The sequence below is a fragment of the Notothenia rossii genome, assembly GCF_949606895.1.
Source record: "Notothenia rossii genome assembly, chromosome: 12".
Classification (NCBI taxonomy): domain Eukaryota; kingdom Metazoa; phylum Chordata; class Actinopteri; order Perciformes; family Nototheniidae; genus Notothenia; species Notothenia rossii.
The window spans coordinates 16,222,527-16,242,266 of record NC_136911.1 but is presented as its reverse complement, the minus strand read 5'-3'; the positions used below and the strand labels follow the sequence as shown (position 1 = coordinate 16,242,266).

Here is a 19,740-nt window from a genome sequence, read left to right as displayed (position 1 = left end):
CCAGGCCGGGGTGGAGATTTACTGACTTAATGTGGGGAGACGAGGCGGGGCAGGCTTCTTGGAACAAACTGTTCACTGCCTCCAGGCGCTGCAGTGTAGCTTTTACGCAATCCGGAAAGACTACATTGAATGAATTTAATATGAGCACGCCATCATCATCCCTACGGAGAAACTGTTCAAGCATGCTCCTACAAACTGCTATTGAAACACACACACTGTATGAATGAAGAAACAACACTGAGCGTAAATATCACTCTTTAATACCTCTTTAAAAAAAAGAAAAGGCAGCCAGCGGCTTCAGCTTGTTACCAGTATCATTTTAAACATCTTCAAATAAGGAAGACTTATGGCTCAAGGTTTTCCCTCAACAAAGAAGGCCTTTGTTCATTTGCTATCAAGACACAACCTCATAGAATTGGAGTATAAATATGTTTTGCTCAGCTCTTATAAGAATACATCAATGGCAGGGATACAAGTGACAGTAGTCGACGTTCGGACGCCTCCATGACTCATAGTTCGTCTAGACACGAGTCACGACAGTCAGTTATTGACTCGTAAGTCAGAAGTAATGAGGAGAGAGATTTTCAGCTGTAGGAACTGACGCATCACAACACATTTGCTCTGTTAAAGTGTTGTGTTCTCCTAAGTTTTATTTAGCTTTAGCCTCAATCTCTTTCTGCAAAATACAAGGGCGTGAATTACAGTATATGGATCACTAAGTTCCCATATTATTATTCACATGTTCTGCGTAAGTATCCTTTAGTCAAGGCAGTCTGTTTGTGGTGCACCCAACAAGTCTCTTAGGTGCTGTTGGCTTGCTCTTGTTCAAAAATAGCCATAGCTAGATGTGAGCGGGAGCCCAGGCCCTCCAGGTTGCTGAGGACACAGCGGTGGTAGATATCCTCGCTGAATCGTGGGTTGCACGCTCGCCGCACGTATTTCTGGATCAACGCGGGCTCTACGGCTCTGAACACATGTAGGCCCGAGTAACGGACAAATATGTCGTACACGTCCATGCTTTCCAGCAGCTCCTCGTTGTCCAAGATGTCAGCTGCCATCTTGGTCCTCGCGGTCATGTAGTCAGCGTTGTAAAAACAAGCCTCGTCGAAGACTTGCCGGTCAAAGTGTCCGTCTCGCAGCGACTCAGAAGCGAAAGAGGAGGAGGCCGCAGAGGGCGGCTGGTCGCGGTACATGACAGCGGGACTGTACTCCTGGAAGTGGATGGGGAAGAAGATCTGCCAGTTGCTGATAGCGTTCATTCTGCAGCGATTCAGGAAGTCGGCGTTGACCTCTGTCCACACGCTGGCGAGGAAAAACAGCGTGTCCACTGGGTGCTTCTTGGAGATAATGTCCATCAGCTTGACCTGTGAGGGCACCTCCGTCTTCACGCTGATCCAGGGGATCTTCACGTCACCGTAACGCTTCTCCACCTCCCCGATCATGGCCTTGATGCCGGCAAACACATCTGTCTGGCTGACTCTCTGAGCGTCAAAAGGATCGTAGATGAACAGGAACGTCAGTAGAACATTGTCATGGGTGTCCAACGTGTTCATCACGTACATGTCGAGGAAGTTACCAACAAAGTCCTGATCCTGGGCGGTGACGGGGAGGATGACCTGCACACGCGTCGCCTCCGTCACATAGGGCATTGGGATGATTTCCACTGCGCTTAAAGGCCGCAATAAGTTAACCCGTTTGGCAATGACTTGACTGTGGCCTTTCTGGGTGTATGCCTCCAGTGCAAGGTCCAGAACATACTCCATTCCACGCGTGGGGTCAAACCGCCGGTAACCGTTAAGTAGGCGGCGCTTGTGGAAGCGTAGCTGGGGCTGGTAGCGTTCATTCAGACGCTCCACCGCGATCTCCAGAACTGCGTTTACATCCGCACGGTCAGCCCCTCTCATCTCACACTTCGGGGAGCTGTCAATGCACGAGTAAATATGCTCTTCGGTAAAGTACTCCCAGTTTATAACTTCAAAACGGGTTTTCGGTTTGAAGGGAGCGTTGATTCCAATAGGCCATGTGACTCCAGCTTTACCCTCTGGCGTCAAATCACTCAGGTTGTTGATCTGCACCTGATGAGTAGACACACAAATCTGTCAAGATTCAAATCAAAGCCAAGAAGGACTACACTGTCTAGTGTGCAAACATTTGCGTTTATGACGTGTGTGATTGCTCTGTGGCGTATTTAAAGTTGAGTCAACACAGAGAAAATGAACTATCATTAGCAGCTACTTTAATCACATAGTAATGCTTCTCAGGCAGATCCTATATACAGGATGATGACACTGGAATGTAACACTTCATGCCCTACCAAAAGACTTCAATCCAATGTCTTGGCTTTCAGACATGTTTAAATATTGCATGCGCCAGGAATTTATGCCTTGGCTCTGAAAATCTGGGTGTGGTGGAGATGAGAGCAAACATTATACTTTCATACTGAACTCATCACCAAAGCAGCCAACTGAAAGTGTATAATCAAATAAAAGTTTACATTTAAGAGATAGCAGTGTTAAAGAATACAAACCTGCAGATGTTGAATCTGTTGGTAAGTCCTTTCCAGCTCAATCTGACTGAAGCGTTTGTGTAGGCGGTACATGAGGTTTGGTTCCGATATAGGATGGACTGTGAAGGCATTTTTAAACTGTATGCTATCTTCACGTTCTGGATCTGCATTTTTCCCGAGCTCGAAGTAACGATATGTCATCTCCTGTGAGCCACACAGAAGTCGACAAAGAAAATAAATGTTAGATAATATGCAGATAAAAATCATGTGTGAATTTAATGAATAAAACGAGTCTCTTTTGAAGCACATTCTTTAAATGTATGTCCATGCATGTGTCTGTACCTGGTGAACTTCCACGCAACTGAGACCCAAGTAATCAATAATGCAGCGACCCAGCCACTCATCAGGCCTCACACTGAGGATGTCATTGCGGCAGGTGTCAAGGTGGGGTTGCAGACGTGCTAGCAGACTGCGGGACAGCAGGTAGCCATACCCGCCGTGGCAATAGCGTGCTTTCTCTTCTCCACCTATAAACTCCTCCGCCCTGCCCATATACAGGTCCTGACCTGCACTGAGGTGGCCCACCAGCTCTGTCAGACGATTTGCTTGTATGTAGGTGTCATCCTGGGATAGGAGGAACCAGTCATAGTCAGAGCCGTAGTGCCGATGGAGGTGACGCACTGTCTCGTACATCAGCCAAACTGGACGGTCGTCGCCGTGGGCGACCACAGTCATGCCATGAGGCACCTTAGGGCTGCGCAGGCCTGTGAAGAAAAAGGTGCGATGGAAGTGGTGGGCAATGGTGCGATTCACTGCCACGGCCAGTGTGTTGAGGGTAGCCCGGGAAGTCAGAACTCCCGCCAGCAGCCGCTCTCTGATGCCCAGTTCTGTGTGGATATAACGAGTCCTGGAGAGGGGAAGTAAAGAAGGTTAAAAAAAGAAATATGACATTAAATCACAAACACAATAAAGGTGATAATATCTCATTAAAGTCCGTTTCGTTACATCACAAAAAATATATAGATTTCAACAGAATTAAACTTACATAAATCGTAAAAACAACATTTTGAATAGGACATGAAATACTTTGAATCATTTATCCAAATGTCTAGTCTTCAAATATGACCTACTGTACAAGTCTGTTTGTTGTCTTTATAAAGAGATTTAATCTATAATCTATCGACCACCTGTACTGTAACCCAATCAGTGCATTTAGATTATTGCAGGGGATAATTCAGTGTAAGCCTATTAAATTGAGGATGGAGTGTTTTGAAACAATATGGTAAGATATAAAGTAATTTGATGTGTTGCTTCTTTTTCAAATCTGTCTTAAAATGTGTTGAATAAAGTAACAGGTTGCAAAAGTACTATGCATGTTGTTCTACACCATTGAGAAACTATTTGCACAATTCTTTATAATATATCATCTACATTTTATATTGTTGAGGGTTTTTTTTTCTTTCATATGGGATCATGACAGAAGCACAACTTTAACACTAACCTTAGAACTTTCTTGTGGGGCTTGTTTGGGTCCTTGTGATATGGAATGATACGTGGCTGGAAGTCTTCCTCTCCAGCACCATCTCTCGAGTCTCTCTGGGCATCTCCTCTGCCCATAAAAAGTCTCCCGTTGCCCAGTTCATCTCCACAGGAGTCATCGGTATCACCTTGTGTCCAGGACACCATTAAAAGGCTCAAACTACATCCCAGAGATAGCCCGAGGATAAGGGGTAAAGCAGGCCTGAACAGGGCCAAAACTGAGGAAAGACGCATATCTAGTAGTTATGAGCTACACTTGATGAGGTAGTTCTGGAAAACTTAACTACCTACAGATGTGTCAACTCTCCTGCCCTAATGGAAGACATTTAGCCATTCAAGGAGCTATGTTGGGGGAAACGGAATTATTGACATGTACAAAAAGGTGCCTCAAATGTCACATAGTAGCTCTTTCTTCAGTCCCATCCGCTGAGGTAGTCGTTACGAGGTTTATATAAAGCATTTGATGTTAACGTTTAGTTACCTAGTAATAAACTACTTATTTTCCATGTGTAAAATAGTACGTTTTATCATGGTAGAAGATACATTATGTTTAAATGTAAAGGTGACGGTTTCTTCGTTTCGTCAAAACAAATAATTGCAAATATATTAACACTATCAACATTTATTGCGACGTAACAGTTGTGTAACAACAAAGCAAGCCGTTTATGTTAGTCACTGCCATGTAAACTGTGTAGCGTTACTCTGGGTATTCCGTGACTTTTGAGCTAACGTTGTGGTAATTAGCTTAACTAATTCTTGCTAGGGTTAACACACCAACAGCTACCTCTAAAGTCAGCTAAGTAATGTACCGTTAGTAAAACGCTAAATAACACCTGGTAAAGTTGTCCATTTGAGTTACGTTACTCTATTAAATAAAGAATAGAAAATCGAAGAAAGAGGACTTGAAAATAGTAAATATTGTTCCAGAAATCATAACCTCAACAGTAACGTTAGGTCGGAGAAACAAATCAAATCAAAGAGCAAGCTAGCAAAGAAGTTAGCATCTTGTTTTAGTCCCGATATATCTCCCTCGATCCTGTCCACGAACACTGACTTGAAGGCATTAGGTCCCATTATTCATCGTTGATACAGGTACAAATCCTCCAAGCATAGCCATCCACATATCGTCCATTTCCTGAAGTTTCTTGACTTCCTCAACATTTGAGTGCCACACACACAGGGTGGAATAACGTCTCTCTCACGTATGGGTTTACCCTCATCATCACTGATATAGCCTATGCTGCTGCAGCATCACCTGCTATGACTGAATGAAAGGACCTATGTTTTTGCGATACGGATTACTTACGACAGAGTACCCAACACCACACCAAGAGAGTATCGTATTTATATGGTGTATAATTACAGTTAAAATGTGTCAAGATATGTGTATTTATAAAGATGCGATAACGTGTATAAACCTTATCAGTTTGGTTACACCTCATAAAATGACCATATATCCATCACAACATCATTCGTTTTATTCCCAGGTTTACTAGCTATAACTTAGTCGATGTCTAGTTAGTCATAATGAATAACAAAAGTATTGTTTCCGATTGAGAAATAAAGTATGTGACTCATTTTGTATCAAAACGGGACATTTTACTGCAGTCCCACGAGAAAGGGAGGTAACATCTATTCTCGCCGCCCTCTTTGACCATATATGGACTGTCTGGCGGTTTGACGTACGGCTACATCCACCCGGCAAAAGTGGACACGAGACATCGGTGTGCTCCGGAGACCAGTTTTTCATTTTCTAGGTAAGATATATATTTACGATGTATGACAATTACGACTCAAATAGCCAGGATAAGCTGGTTAAAGACAAAATAAATAATATGATTGAAAAACAAAAAATCCGCCGAATTAGCCGCATTCAGCTGGTTGGGCCTTTCGTCAAGTTAGCTTTAGCTTCACAGGCCTCTCAGCTGTAGTTAGCAACCGTTGTTAGCTTAGCTAGAGAACTCACGTTTAAGCAGTAAACGGCTGGTTTATTAATACTGATATAATCTATTTCCTATGTATGACGCAATGTCTTTATCAGCTAACACATTTGTTTTAACATTTTCGTAGATTAGTTTTACTCGGATCTGAAAAAATCTACCGGTAATTCTAAGAGCCTCAGCTACCGTTAGCTTCTAAAAGTATGGCCACCAGGCTTTTTAATGTGACGAGACCAACGTGCAAGCAGGTGGGATCGGAAGGAATCTAAATGCGGTCGTGGTTAGCATTGTCACTATCATAAACTATCTATATGCCTTACCGTTAATCATTTCGGATATATAATAACGTTAGCCTTTGATTTCATTCTTTTTAATTCGTTGAATTTCACGACCGGCATTTGTGTGACGCTACATCACCGGCGAATGTTCTAGGCCACTTTCCGTAAGCCATTAGCCACCCAGTTGTGTAATCTCATTATACCAGTAAGAAGTATTCACAATATTTAGCAATTATCAAACAACTCAGAATCGGGATATGATATATATCCCATCATCTGTATTAAAAGAGAATAAGAGTGTTGATCTGTTTGTCCTTTTTTGATGTTGAATAGGCTATCGCAACCATGCCATCCGACTTAGCTAAAAAGAAGGCAGCGAAGAAGAAGGAGGCTGCCAAAGGTCGCGGGCGTACCAAGAAAACTGATGAACTAGAGGATGGTGATCAACCAGAGGCCCAGTCCAATGGAGCACAGAGCAATGGTGAGAGGACTTATCTTTGAGTAAATGTTATAAGTTGTGATGTACTACGTCTTCACCTTTACAATGTCTTAATGTCTAGCTTGAAATATTGGAAAATTATGACACAGATTAATTTTTTTTTTTTTCAGGAATTGCCAGTTTGACAAAGGAGATTGATGAATTTGAACTGGCAAAGACAGAGGCGAGGGCTGTGACAGGCGTTCTGTCATCACACCCCAACAGCACTGATGTCCATGTTACCAGCCTGTCGCTCACCTTCCATGGGCAAGAACTGCTCACAGACACCAGCCTGGAGCTCAACTCAGGAAGACGCTATGGTCTCATGGGCCTGAATGGCACAGGTAAAATGTCTCTTAAGTAGTATTACTAAGTCGCCTGTACATTTGCAGTGCCTGGTGTACATTTTAGGAACTTGGATATTCAAACTGCTAATTTACAGCATTTACCTATTTTACAAGGGGGATTACTGTTGCTCCGAATATATTGTTCCAAGGGAACCTTGTCAGGGAAAATGTAATAATCATATCTTCTTTTATCTGCCAGGAAAATCCATGCTGCTGTCTGCCATTGCCTCTCGTGAGATCCCCATTCCAGAGCACATCGATATTTACCACTTGACCCGGGAGATGCCCACCAGCGATAAGACTGCTCTGTACTGCGTCATGGAGGTTGATGAACAGAGGATTATGCTGGAAAGGGAGGCAGAGAGACTTGCCTCTGAGGACTGTGAGTTGCACATGATGTACCAAGCAATGACTTCAGAGGGGAAATGTATTGTCAGAGGCAACAAACAGAATGCCGAGATATATTTAACAAGACACACCCTATTTTGAGTGAACATAACTCCAAGCAAAGACAATATAAACGGTATACATCACTTATCGTGGTTCTTAAGCTACATTGATTGAAATCGAAATTGAATTCCTTTCTCCCCTTGCATAGCCGAGTGTGAGAAGCTGATGGAGCTGTATGAGCGTCTCGAGGAGTTGGATGCAGCCAAGGCAGAGGTGCGAGCGTCTCGCATCCTCCATGGTTTGGGTTTCACAGCTTCAATGCAGCAGCAGAAAATGAAGGACTTCAGTGGAGGATGGAGGATGCGAGTTGCTCTGGCCAGGTAAAGTGCTTAATATTAAACTATTCAGTGACATGATTTGATGCCACCGTCCTCTATCTGCATACATTTGAATTTAACCAGGGGATTCAGAGGATTATACTGTTCAATTTGTACAATACTACATTCAGAGGCAGATATTTTTTAGGCGGTGTGCTCTTTGATTAGCAATGCTTGTCAAGGGTGTAGATCTGAGAATGTAGGTTTTTCTGAATAATAAATAAAAAGTTAACTAAAAATTACAAATCAAAATTGTGTAATACCCACTTGGTGCTAGATTCAGATACATTTAATTATGGCAGAACTGCTTCTTGCAACATGTGTGCCTGGTCCAGAAAATGGATGTTTGCTGTTAGATTCAGACATTTTCTGAGGAATACCATTGAAACCTATGATTTTTCGCGCATACAAAAAAAGGCAAAAACCATTGAAGAGAAGTATTCCATATACCTTCCTGAATTGTAATATATAAAACTGACACCATGCAATTTTAGAAAGGAATGGTAATTGAATAAGCCATTGAAGAGTTTATCTATACAGGACAAAAACAAGCTTCACATTTTAATGACTTTCCTATATTTCTGCAGAGCCCTTTTCATCAAACCCTTCATGCTGTTGCTGGACGAGCCCACCAACCACTTGGATCTGGATGCCTGTGTGTGGTTGGAGGCGGAGCTCAGTTCGTAAGTTCCCACCCTACTCCATCCCTTTTTACATCTGTCCTAACAGTCCAAATGTGTTGCTCATCCTGCTTCTTCTTGTCAGGTTCAAGAGAATCCTTGTGCTCATCTCACACTCCCAAGACTTCCTGAACGGCGTGTGCACCAACATCATCAACCTGCATTTGAAAAAGCTGAAGAACTATACGGTAAGAACAGCGGTCTGAAACCACTGATGGCTCCTAAAAATAAAATAACCGCATGAGCATCCCTTGGCACGACTTTAAAAGAATCTTGAATCTGGGGCAAGGCTGTAGCTAATTATGTGTCTGTGTGCTGCCCTGTATGTTGACCATGCAAATGTATTTTTGGCTTTAAGGGTAACTATGACCAGTATGTGAAGACCAGAGAGGAGCTGGAAGAACACCAGATGAAGCGCTTCAACTGGGAACAGGACCAGATCACACACATGAAGGTAAATGAGAGACACCATGTGTTGGGATATTTTCGCTGCAGCAATGCATAATTTGAAGGATAATCTTCCAGCAAGCAAACACATTTTTGGTTGACTTTGGACAAGATTTAGTCAATTCTTGCAGTACATTTTTTCACAACATGCATCCTTAATGTTTCTGTGACAGGAAATACATTTGAGTAATGGTCATTTGTCCAATCAATACCTTTATTCATAGTTCTTTTTCAACCTCTCTCCTAGAATTACATTGCCAGGTTCGGTCACGGCTCTGCAAAGCTGGCTCGACAGGCTCAGAGCAAAGAGAAGACCCTGCAGAAGATGGTGGCCTCAGGCTTGACTGAAAAAGTTTCAAATGACAAGGTACTGTCATGATGACATGTGGTTTTTAAGACTTTTGACCAAGTGACATATTTTGTAATACTGTATACTATGGCACTAACACCTGCCTCTGTCTCCCACAGACTCTCACATTTTGTTTTCCTCCATGTGGGAAGATTCCTCCTCCCGTTATCATGGTTCAGAATGTGAGCTTCAAATACAGTGACAACGCAGTAAGTACAGTTAATATTGTTGTCTTCATTAAAAGGTGTAAATCCTGGCTATTTCATCCTGTTAAAATAAAATGACTACAATAATTTATCAGGCTTTTTTAACAAGTTTAAGGCAAGCACAGAGTAGGCTATATTCTTATCTTATGTCCTTTTTTATGTGATGTATAGAGACCTGGAGAGATTCTACATTGCTGTTATTTTCTTTTTCTGGCAATGCAGTCTTATTTGTGTGTACTGTTAACTATTGGTGCTTTCATTACATTTGTAAGTTGGACATAGTGACTATGTAGGGAAAGACACAATACAGTCTAGGAGGCAGTTCAGAAAATGATCAATTTATTATAATGCAGCATTAAAATGAGGTCGGCGTCCATTTTTGAAAAGCGAACCCACATTTGCGTGGGTAAATCTGTCTCGCTGACCCTCTGCCAGTCCCTGACGTATAGCTACATTCTTCAGTAACTCACCTGTTACTGTTTCCTATAGCCGCACATATATACAAACCTGGAGTTTGGTATTGACTTGGATACGCGAGTGGCTCTCGTGGGGCCCAATGGAGCAGGAAAGTCTACACTGCTGAAGCTGCTGATGGGAGAGGTGGGTACAGCGTTATTTTTCATATTTACTCACAACAACCTGGAGTTTGACAAGAGTATTGACGTTCGTTCTCTTCTTTTCATAGCTTCTTCCCACCGATGGCATGATCCGTAAACATTCTCACGTGAAGATCGGCAGATATCACCAGGTATAATACTGAGCCTTTGGACGGCACCTCAATACGCGTGCATGTGTCAATAATTACCGGTCATAACCCGTTAAAGAACAGAACATGTCGGTGATCCATTTGATTCATGCTAGGCTTCTATAGAAAGTGTATTTCCCTTTGAAACTAAATGTCTCCTATGTATCTACTTCTATTCCAGCATCTGACAGAGCAGCTGGAGCTAGACCTGTCTCCTTTGGACTACATGATGAAATGTTACCCTGCTTACAAAGACAGAGAGGAGATGAGGAAGCTCATTGGTCGCTACGGGTTGACAGGAAAACAGCAGGTAGGACTGGGATATCCATCCAGATGTTACAAAACAGGACATTTCCAAATGTATTTTTATCTTTCGGTCTCTTAATTTACACATGCGTTATTTTCCAGGTCAGCCCAATCAGGAACTTGTCCGATGGTCAGAAGTGCCGGGTGTGTTTTGCCTGGCTGGCCCAGCAGACCCCTCACATGCTGTTCCTTGACGAGCCCACCAATCACTTGGATATCGAGACTATCGACGCATTGGCAGACGCCATCAACGACTTTGAAGGCGGCATGATGCTAGTTAGCCACGACTTCAGGCTAATTCAGCAGGTATATATTCATCATTTTTATGAGACGATAAGATTTTAGTTTAACCGGTTGTAGCGAGCACCATTTATAATGTTTTTATTTATTTTTTCAGGTGGCTAAAGAGATCTGGGTGTGTGAGAAGCAAACCATCACAAAGTGGAATAGGGACATCCTGGCCTACAAGGAGCACTTGAAAAATAAGATCCAAAAGCAGGCGGTTCATGACATCTAAAGAAAAGTCCCTCAGACGCACTCCTTTATCTCATCATGGATTTGACCTGCAGGCTCCTAAAGGAAAAGGCAGGATTTACATTGGAAGGAAATGTCATAAACTAGAACTGAACCAATCTCTTATGCATCTTATTGGACATGTCTCTTGTACATGTTGTACTGTATTTCCATCTCGGTCCAAACACCCCCTCCCTCCCCATCCCCCTGCACTCTGATTGGCTGATTCACCTGAAGCATCTCAGTGCATTTTGGAATGCATTCCATTGTGCTGTCTTCATAGAAAAGTTTTATTTTTCCGAAATGTTCTGTTTTATCCCAACATGTATGCAGCAGCTTTTTAGGTCATATGATATTTCAAAGTTGACTTTTTTTCCTGTCTAAAAGAGCAGTTCTGCCTTATTTAACAATGTAATGCAATAAAGGTTTGCCTGAATAAACGGAACATAAAAACAGCATATTCGACTTCAGAAGACTTTAATATTTTTATTACACATAATGAATACAGTGATCGTATCCAAAAGCCTTTTGGGAAAATAAACTATTTTACATCTCTGTAAACATAGGACAAAACTTAAACTGATTTAAAAGAAGTTGCTTTGGATTCTGGCTGCATAGACTACACTGTACACTGCTGACCCGTCCTTCATGTCACTGGAAATGTCTGGGCTGTCCAAAGAATAGTGGCATTCCTTGGCATAACGTCACAAACACTGATAAAGGATTAATATGCACCTTTTAAACATTGACTGAATGAAATGCATGATTTGGAGGCATTTAAAGAGTTTTAGGGGACGTCTGTGGTTTGCTGTAAACTAACATCAATACACAAGTCATGAAACTGTCATGCTTTTACAGTAAGTTGTGTTCATGTCAAATAGGAATGGCTTCATTTTGCTGCCACCTTGACAACAATATGGTCAGTTTCTCATTTTAACAAGATTTCTTTTTTTTTTAAAGATAGAAATACCACTCTTACACATCAGCTTGAATATTTTAACAGGAAAACTTAGAGTTAAACGTTTCTTGTTAAATACAAGGGAAAATAAATATAAACCATTGGCTTCCTAGATAAATTGTTTGTCGTAGTGGATCTAGACTTAGGTCTTAAACTATAGTTTGGTGTATACCAAAGCAATAAGAAAATCCCATAATCATTTCATTTAAATGAGAAACTGAGCAAATGTTTTTTAGCATGGAGGCAACAATATTTTTCCACACAGATGCTAAAAGTGGCATTTGTTTCACATAAAGCCAATCAAAGACTGCTGATATCCTTCAGTTGAGGTAACTATCTTTGTTTAATACTGTCAAATATTCACACTGGCAAACAACTAACAATTGGATCTAATTCTAATAAATAAGGAGGTAAACCTCAGTTGGAAATGTATTCTTATAAATCCAACATGAAATGAATACAGCTCAAGATTCAATGTTAGTTTGACTAATCTGCCTTCACATCTTTCCAAAAATGATTAACTTATTGTTATTTAGCTTTCACTCAAATATGAATATATGAGGCTGTTAGTCATGGTCTGAAAATACATGCTGCGTTACATTTAATATGTTATTTCCTGTCGTCCTAAAAAGTGCCATCCAGGAATGTCACAGATAGCTCTATAGGGCTGCATATAAATCTTTATCACTTGTCACATGGAGTTTTTCCAGAGACAAAGGGCTGCAGTGTAGGCAAAGTGATGCAGAACGATGTTACATTACATATGTAAACGCTAGTAATGGCGTTTTAGTATTTAAAAAACATGGCTCCAGTTTCAGGTTTCAACTTGGTAGCGTGCGTGATTTACAGATTACTGGCACTAGCTGCAGTTGAAACAGTGCAAATACGTAGGAGGAGTGTTTTCACTTATGCTGTTTTTTGGAGGGTCCCGATGGCAGCTTGTTTCGGGGGCTAAAAGGGGGTCGCAGCAGTCTGAGGCCTCCTCGGGGTACAGTATGTGGACCATATGAGGATATGGGCGCTCACTGGGCTTCCCACTCCTCATCGGACACCTCATCATGGGGAATGATGCGAGTGTTGCTGGCCCGGATGCTGCTGATGTTAGTGAAAGAGAGGAGGCTCGCAATGCCCATCGGACTCACTCCGGTGCCATCCAGGTTCACCTGAGCCAGATGCATGTGTTTCAAGAACTTCAGTCCTGAGGAAAAGGTAGAAATTGTTTAATGACTGAAGAAAAGATAGCAGTTATCTGTTGTGAGTCAGATGAAGAAACGCTAGTGATTTTGGAGTTTGACCTTACCGTGGTCTGTGATCCGTGTGCGGCTCAGATTAAGTTTCACGAGCTGATTGCACCGAATCAGACCTCTCCTCACTACCGTGTCTCCCACCTGCGTACTGGCTAACCCCAACACCTAAAAACACAGGGGGAAAAAAAAGAGTAAAATATATGATTAAATACTATATAACCTGTCTGCAAATGTACACCAATGGAAAAGTTAGCAATTAGCTTCAAAGCAGCTGTTCTGTTAAACATTTGTTTTATCTATTAACAAAACCGTACATTGCACGACAGATAATGATAAGGTTTTTACGCCGCTTAAACAGCTGGCAATCCCCTTTCTGAGTCTGGTTTAACACATTTCCCCTATAGTGTTTTTGTAAGGACTGTTAACACTAAATGAAGGATTGCTCTGGCAGGGTTTGATCCGCAGTTCACCTGTGTGTTTATAATAATCAAATGTTAACGTTGCAGGGCAGCACAGTTTGTCCTCTATCATTTGTAAACCTTGTAATAGGCAATTGACAGAAATGAACTCACCTGGAGATGCGGCAGAAAGGTGATGAGTTGGGCCACTCCTCGACTGGTGACCGCTGTCCGGTCCAGACAGAGCTCCTGAAGCTCCAGCAGGCCCCGCAGAGAGGGGAGCCCTGCATCTGTCACCTGGGTGTTGCTCAGTGACAGCTTCTTCAACCTGCACAAAGTACACAACGCTCCTGTCAGTATCTCCGTGTAATCACACTGAAACGATGTGTTAAACAGCGTGGGAATGACCTGATCATGGTGGAGAGCTGGCTGACTCCCTGGTCTGTGACCTGTGTGTAGTCAGTCAGGTCCAGTTCTATGAGTACAGACAGTCTAGAGAGGAATGATAACCCGCTGTCTGTCACGCAGTGCCGTCCAGGGAGAGTCAGATGGGTCAACTTTAGACCTGTAAGGAAAGTAGAAACCTCTCTTAGGAGTTGTATTGACTTGGAACATGTGGTTTCAATCCATCAATGTGCCTTATTTTCCATTACCTGAGATGATCTGCAGGGTGTGATTACCATCCGCTACGGGGATTCCTGCCAAACTGAGGACAGACAGAGCAGGGTGGGTGGAGAGGTGCTCCAGGGAGCTCTCTGTCACATCTGTCCCATCCAGGTTGAGAGTCTGCAGGCTGGACATCTCTGCCAAAGCTGACACATCCCTGACCTGGCACCCATCGAGACAAAAAGAAAATGTTAAAAACTGGCTTTTCTGTGAGTTACCAGTCATGATGTGCCCAGTAAAGCTGAGGGTACCTTGGTGTGCTTGATGCTGAGCAGCCGCAGGTGTGGCACACAGGAGGGCAGGGCTCCCAGAGTGGCTTCAGTCACAGCCGTCTGGTTCAGGCTGAGCTGAGAGAGACAGGACGGAGCGGACTTGAGATAAAGTACCATCCCGGCGTCTGTCACTTTGGTCTGGTCCAGGGACAGGAAGTACAGGCTCTTTAAACCTTGAGGAAAGAAGACAAATGGTGTCACTACGTGGCAAAATACATCAAGACCAAGCTCATTCTGCGAAAGTACTTAACGCGGAGCAATTTATGTTGCGATCTGCCTTTTTTGCACGCAATTGCCTATAAAGTGGTGTTAGCAGTTTGCAGAAAGCCTTACCTGTGATATGCTGCAGACAGGAGTCGGTCAGTTTGCAACAGGAGGCCAGGTTCAGGTTCTGGAGTTTAACCAGGCTGGACAGGATCGACAGGCCAGAGTCTGGAAGAACCAAATAAGATGTTTAAAATAAATTGGCAATAACCAAACTAATTGCGGGACAATAAAAAAAACGTCATCCCAAGATGTAATTCTGTACCAGTGATGAGAGGCGAGTTGACCAGACTCAGATGCTTCAGTGCTGTGAAGGCCCTCAACTGCCGCAGCAGCTCATTGGTGGAGTAAGGGTAGCAGTTTAGGACAAACTTTTGCAATGGGCAGCCGAAGAAGAGCTCCAGGGTGCGAGGACGTAGGAGCCTCTCACGGGACATATGGTTCAGCAGGAGCTCTGCTAGCTCCGGGGTGAGGCATGCCAGACTGCTGCTGTACTGCATGCTGGGAGCTGTAGTAGGGAGTAGATAAAAAAGGGCCATGGATGCTGACAGTGGGTAAAATGTTCTGGGTAATAAGTGAGTCTTATAAGTGAGTGTTCTAAATGGTCTCTTACCAGTCATGAGGTGGACAGTTGCACGTGTTGCCAAGGCACATAGGGACGGCACGCTGGGGGCCCTGTAGGGTTTTTTAGGGGGTGACGGCTGTCCCTGGGAGGCACGGTGGTCTTCTTGCTGCGCAGCTCTTTGAAGACGCTCCACTGCAGCCAGACCTGCGGCTCCAGGAGCCTCCCGACCCCCCGCATCCTCTGCCTCTGGTGGATCCTCATGAGGGGCCTCCCTGAAACACACAAATGCAACTCTCTTTTATATCGACGCTATATTTTAATTAACATGAAACATATTTGATGGACCATTAGCATGAAAAAACCATCCCTGGTTATTCTAAAATGCCAGCAACGTTTTATGTTTATGAAAACCCAGTACATGGGATACTACAGAATAATTCATTACAACCAGCTGCAAAACGGTTTGAATCAGTTGTAGTCCAGAACATATAAAGTTGTATCAATTTACACGTTTTTATGTAAAATTGTCATATTGCCTTTACACCCACCTGAGTCGATTGCCTTGCTCTGGCCAGAGGTGCCTGGGCTCAAATTCTCCACGAATCCTATTATCTGGAAAGAAAGGCAGCCGTGGCATCCCTGTAAAACATACAGTGAAAAGTGACAATTGTAAAATATCACCAAGCTGTAACTCAAAATACTAATAGCACTTGTATAGTCCTCTCGTCTTTAATATTAAAAAAATGGTTATTAAACTGAATGGAAGTAACTTCAAGCCAGAAGAAGTTCTAGGAGGATTAGGAAGTCACATACAAGGGAAGCAAGCAACATGTAGGTCAAGCAGCGATGAGGTGTTAGACTCAGAAAGTAGTACCATTAAGCATATCAATTGCTTCTTCCTCTTCTCCTTGTTCTTCATCCACCTCAATGCCGGCATTTTCCTCCACATCAGCAGCCAACTTATGGCCCCGGCCTGTTGAACAGAGCAAGGAATATTACTGAACAGCTATTTAAGAAATTGCTCGATATTCTGATTTGTTTAAATAATTGAGCCTATAAAGTTGCAATGTGAGGAGCTATTTCAGAAGTCTAAAGGATTTTCTCCAAACAAATCTGATTGTAAATGTAATAATATGAGTTTTTACCCCAGGAGTGAGATGGCCCAGACAGTGGACCCCCTCCTGGTATCCCTGCGTAATTCATAGCCTCTTCCCACACCTGGTTGGGGATTGGAGGAGGTAGGCCAAGGTCCCGCCCTCCCGCTCCCTCCAGGACAGGGATATGTGGCTGAGGAGACGCATCACAAGGAGACGGCAGGGATGATAGAGGTTCTGCGGGACTCGGTGGATCCTGAGGTGTCTCTGGAGGAGTGGTCTGAATGCACAGTGCAGCGTTGGGTGTGAGGCCGAGTGAGTGCAGTGAACAAGCCAGCTCCGCCTCCCCGAATCGCTTCCGTGGAAAACCTTGGAGGAGAGAAAAGGAGGATAGGGAAGGGTGGCGTCCAGCGATGTGCTCCACGACGCTGCGGAGAGGAGCGTCAGCTGGGAAGCGCTCACGGATGGACTCGCCGGAAGGGAGTCGAATCTGCAGCAAAAAACAAGATTTTCTGTAATTTCACTGTATCTACATCAAACTTACACATTCATTGATTATCATATGCCTTACCATGAGGAGGCAGTTGTTATCCACATTAGTTTGAACCGTTCCGCCGAGTTTCTGCGCTGGAACACTGGGAGGAGACGTCTCTGTGGCGGGACTGGTCTGCTTCTTCTCCTGCAAGCTTCTCCGATCCTCAGCTATCCGCTTCAACACCAACTCGCGCTCCTTGCACACCAAAACACACACAGGGTAAGATGTTCTGGCCTGACATTACAGTTCGGACACAACATTTTCTATGTGATAAGAATTAAATTGCTGACCTGTTTCTTTTGTCTTCTCTCAGTTCTAGCCTCCTGAGCAACACGGTGTCTCTGCTGCTCCTCAAAGTCACTCTTGTCCTGTTTGATGCGGGACTCGAGTGGAAGTGGTTCAGGGGACAGGGCGCCTGACTGGGATTGTTTCAGCACCAATGAAGGGGACGCTGTCAAAGTGAAGATAAGGGAATTTTGCACATTAAATTGGCATTATTTTCGGTCTTATTGAAAACCTATTTGTTAGATACAAAGAAATACAGGGTATAACAATGGTGGATTCAAGTTATACAGAACCATCTATCCTTAAAACAAATGTGGTGTTATACCTCTGCTGTCAGAAGGAGATGTAGGTGTCTCAGAAGTACTTGCTGCCTCTTTTGGTGGGTTGAAAGCAGAAAATGCTGTCTCAGCAGGCTGTGCTGAATGCTTAACCAATTTGTGCCGTGGATACTGACCCTGCAAGAGCCTGTCAACATAGGATAGGAATACAGAAACATTATACTAAAAAGACTGGTCATTTAATTAGAACAATATATATATATATAATATTTGGGATTTCAGAAAAGAGGTTGCATAACTTACCAGTCAGCTGCGTCAGACACAGAAAAATGCCCCGCCTGAACAGCTGCCTGAATCTGCTCCTCAGAGAACCCCATCTCACCGAGGATGAGGAATAGCTCCCCAATAGTCTAGAAAACAAGCAAATCAAATCAAAAATAAATTTTAACAAAGATTTAACTATAGCTCTTTTTTTTCAATCAGCAGTGATGCAGGAACAATTAGTATAGAGGGGTGTACATTTACTTTGATTCAATGACTGAAAAATAAAAACATCTTACATTTTCATTAAAGGTTAATAGAGAGGTTTTCGTCACACACAAAGATTTTAGACATACGTTTTTACTTTGCGCACTTTACTATACTTTACTAATGTTACATTACCTAAAGATGGTTACCTATTGCTTATGCAGTTTAATCAATAAAATACACTGTCTGACTAGTGTATTTTGCCTGTTTCATTATCAACAACACACTAGTGCATTGTACATTTGCTATTTGTTGCCTTTAACCTTGCCTTGAACCTTATCTTAAATGTATGCTATCTACCAATACGATTCACTTTTTTAAAGTCTGGATTAGCTACAACATATTTATTTATCTGTGTTTGTCCTTCATTTATAGTGACTATAGCTGACCTGCATTTTCGCCATTAAACACTCAAAATCTAAGTTGCTGTTTGCTTGTAAAGTTTGTAGCCTTTAGTTAACCTATGTCTGGGTAAATGCAATACTTCACAGTCAACTCAGCAAATGTATACTAACCAACAGATGACAAGCTAACTTACAGCTAATGCTAAGTATGTTGTTATGTCTATGGTACAGTGGGGGCTGTCAACAAACAACGTTAGCATGGCAGCTAACAGTTAGCTGAGGCACAACGATGGCGACGCAAAAGCTAAAGCAGCTAGCTAGCTAATATTTATTTACAGTGCAGTGTCATGTCAAACGCAGCTCTGTAATTTCCATCTTACCGGGGGGGCAGCAGAACTCATGCCGTTGTTTTAACGTTAACGAATGAAAATCAAAGTCTAGCTAATGCAAAGTAGTGTAGCAACTTTGTTGACTTCCTGGATGGATCTGCAGCGCTGCCTGCTAGCTTAGCAACACTGACGGAGCTCTCTGGGATTGACAGAACATCAACAAGAAACCAGCCTATCAACACTGCGGAGAGCAGGGGTTTTCTCCACAGAGGCAGCGGTGTTCAAATCCAGTCTACCCTTAGTCCCTGCCCTGACAATAATTTAAATATCTCTGTTCAACATTTCCATATAATAGGAGATATTTTATGTATGCGAAGAATAGACACACTACACTGCCGGTGAAAGTCGGAGTTAACAGTGCACTATCATTTCCCAAACATGTGACTTGGGCAGATTATTGCACAATTAAACCACATAAAAAAAGAAAAACAACGAAAGACTGAGCGACAGAAAGAAAGAAAGAAAGAAAGAAAGAAAGAAAGAAAGAAAGAAAGAAAGAAAGAAAGAAAGAAAGAAAGAAAGGAATTGTAGGTTAATCATTATAAGTTAGGTAAAACCCCTGACTCCAGTAGCAGCCCTCCACCAGCAGGGGTCGCTCTTACTCTGTTTTTATTTATATGACAGGTCTTCGCATCATGCAAACTGCACATTCATGCAATCAGCTAATCACATTTAAAAAACATATTGGTTCATAGTAGACTTCAGGCAACGAACCTCCAAAAAATAAGGTAAATATAAAAAGGAAAACCGAAGCTAGAAACAAATAATTTTCTTCTGTCAAGCAAGCTTTCATTTTTGTAATTCTCTCTGACTTAC

General features: G+C 42.7%; 3 protein-coding genes across 3 annotated transcripts; 1 reads left to right on the top strand and 2 right to left on the bottom strand.

Annotated features, from left to right (window-relative positions):
• Nucleotides 1-238: 238 nt before the first annotated feature.
• On the bottom strand, nt 239-5,510 carry chpf2 (chondroitin polymerizing factor 2). Its single transcript, XM_079661697.1, has 4 exons — nt 4,008-5,510; nt 2,849-3,413; nt 2,528-2,710; nt 239-2,075 (listed from the first exon to the last, which is right to left on the bottom strand). Exons 1-4 carry the CDS (start codon nt 4,277-4,279, stop codon nt 801-803), a joined length of 2,295 nt encoding a protein of 764 aa, XP_079517823.1. The 5' UTR covers nt 4,280-5,510; the 3' UTR covers nt 239-800.
• A 145-nt stretch (nt 5,511-5,655) lies between these two features.
• Nucleotides 5,656-11,559, top strand: abcf2b (ATP-binding cassette, sub-family F (GCN20), member 2b). The gene is made up of 15 exons (XM_079661698.1): nt 5,656-5,802; nt 6,597-6,744; nt 6,873-7,085; nt 7,288-7,470; nt 7,687-7,858; nt 8,443-8,538; nt 8,621-8,723; nt 8,894-8,989; nt 9,230-9,349; nt 9,451-9,540; nt 10,027-10,137; nt 10,223-10,285; nt 10,464-10,592; nt 10,691-10,894; nt 10,986-11,559. The coding sequence occupies exons 2-15, from the start codon at nt 6,609-6,611 to the stop codon at nt 11,103-11,105; spliced, it is 1,836 nt and encodes a 611-aa protein (XP_079517824.1). The 5' UTR covers nt 5,656-5,802; nt 6,597-6,608; the 3' UTR covers nt 11,106-11,559.
• A 2-nt stretch (nt 11,560-11,561) lies between these two features.
• LOC307026355 (uncharacterized protein) lies at nt 11,562-19,304 on the bottom strand. The gene is made up of 17 exons (XM_079661696.1): nt 18,916-19,304; nt 17,967-18,073; nt 17,711-17,850; nt 17,391-17,551; nt 17,137-17,295; nt 16,617-17,055; nt 16,346-16,444; nt 16,020-16,110; nt 15,520-15,743; nt 15,172-15,414; nt 14,976-15,074; nt 14,622-14,815; nt 14,358-14,532; nt 14,113-14,269; nt 13,879-14,032; nt 13,360-13,471; nt 11,562-13,257 (listed from the first exon to the last, which is right to left on the bottom strand). The coding sequence occupies exons 1-17, from the start codon at nt 18,934-18,936 to the stop codon at nt 13,082-13,084; spliced, it is 2,751 nt and encodes a 916-aa protein (XP_079517822.1). The 5' UTR covers nt 18,937-19,304; the 3' UTR covers nt 11,562-13,081.
• Between the last annotated feature and the right edge of the window lie 436 nt (nt 19,305-19,740).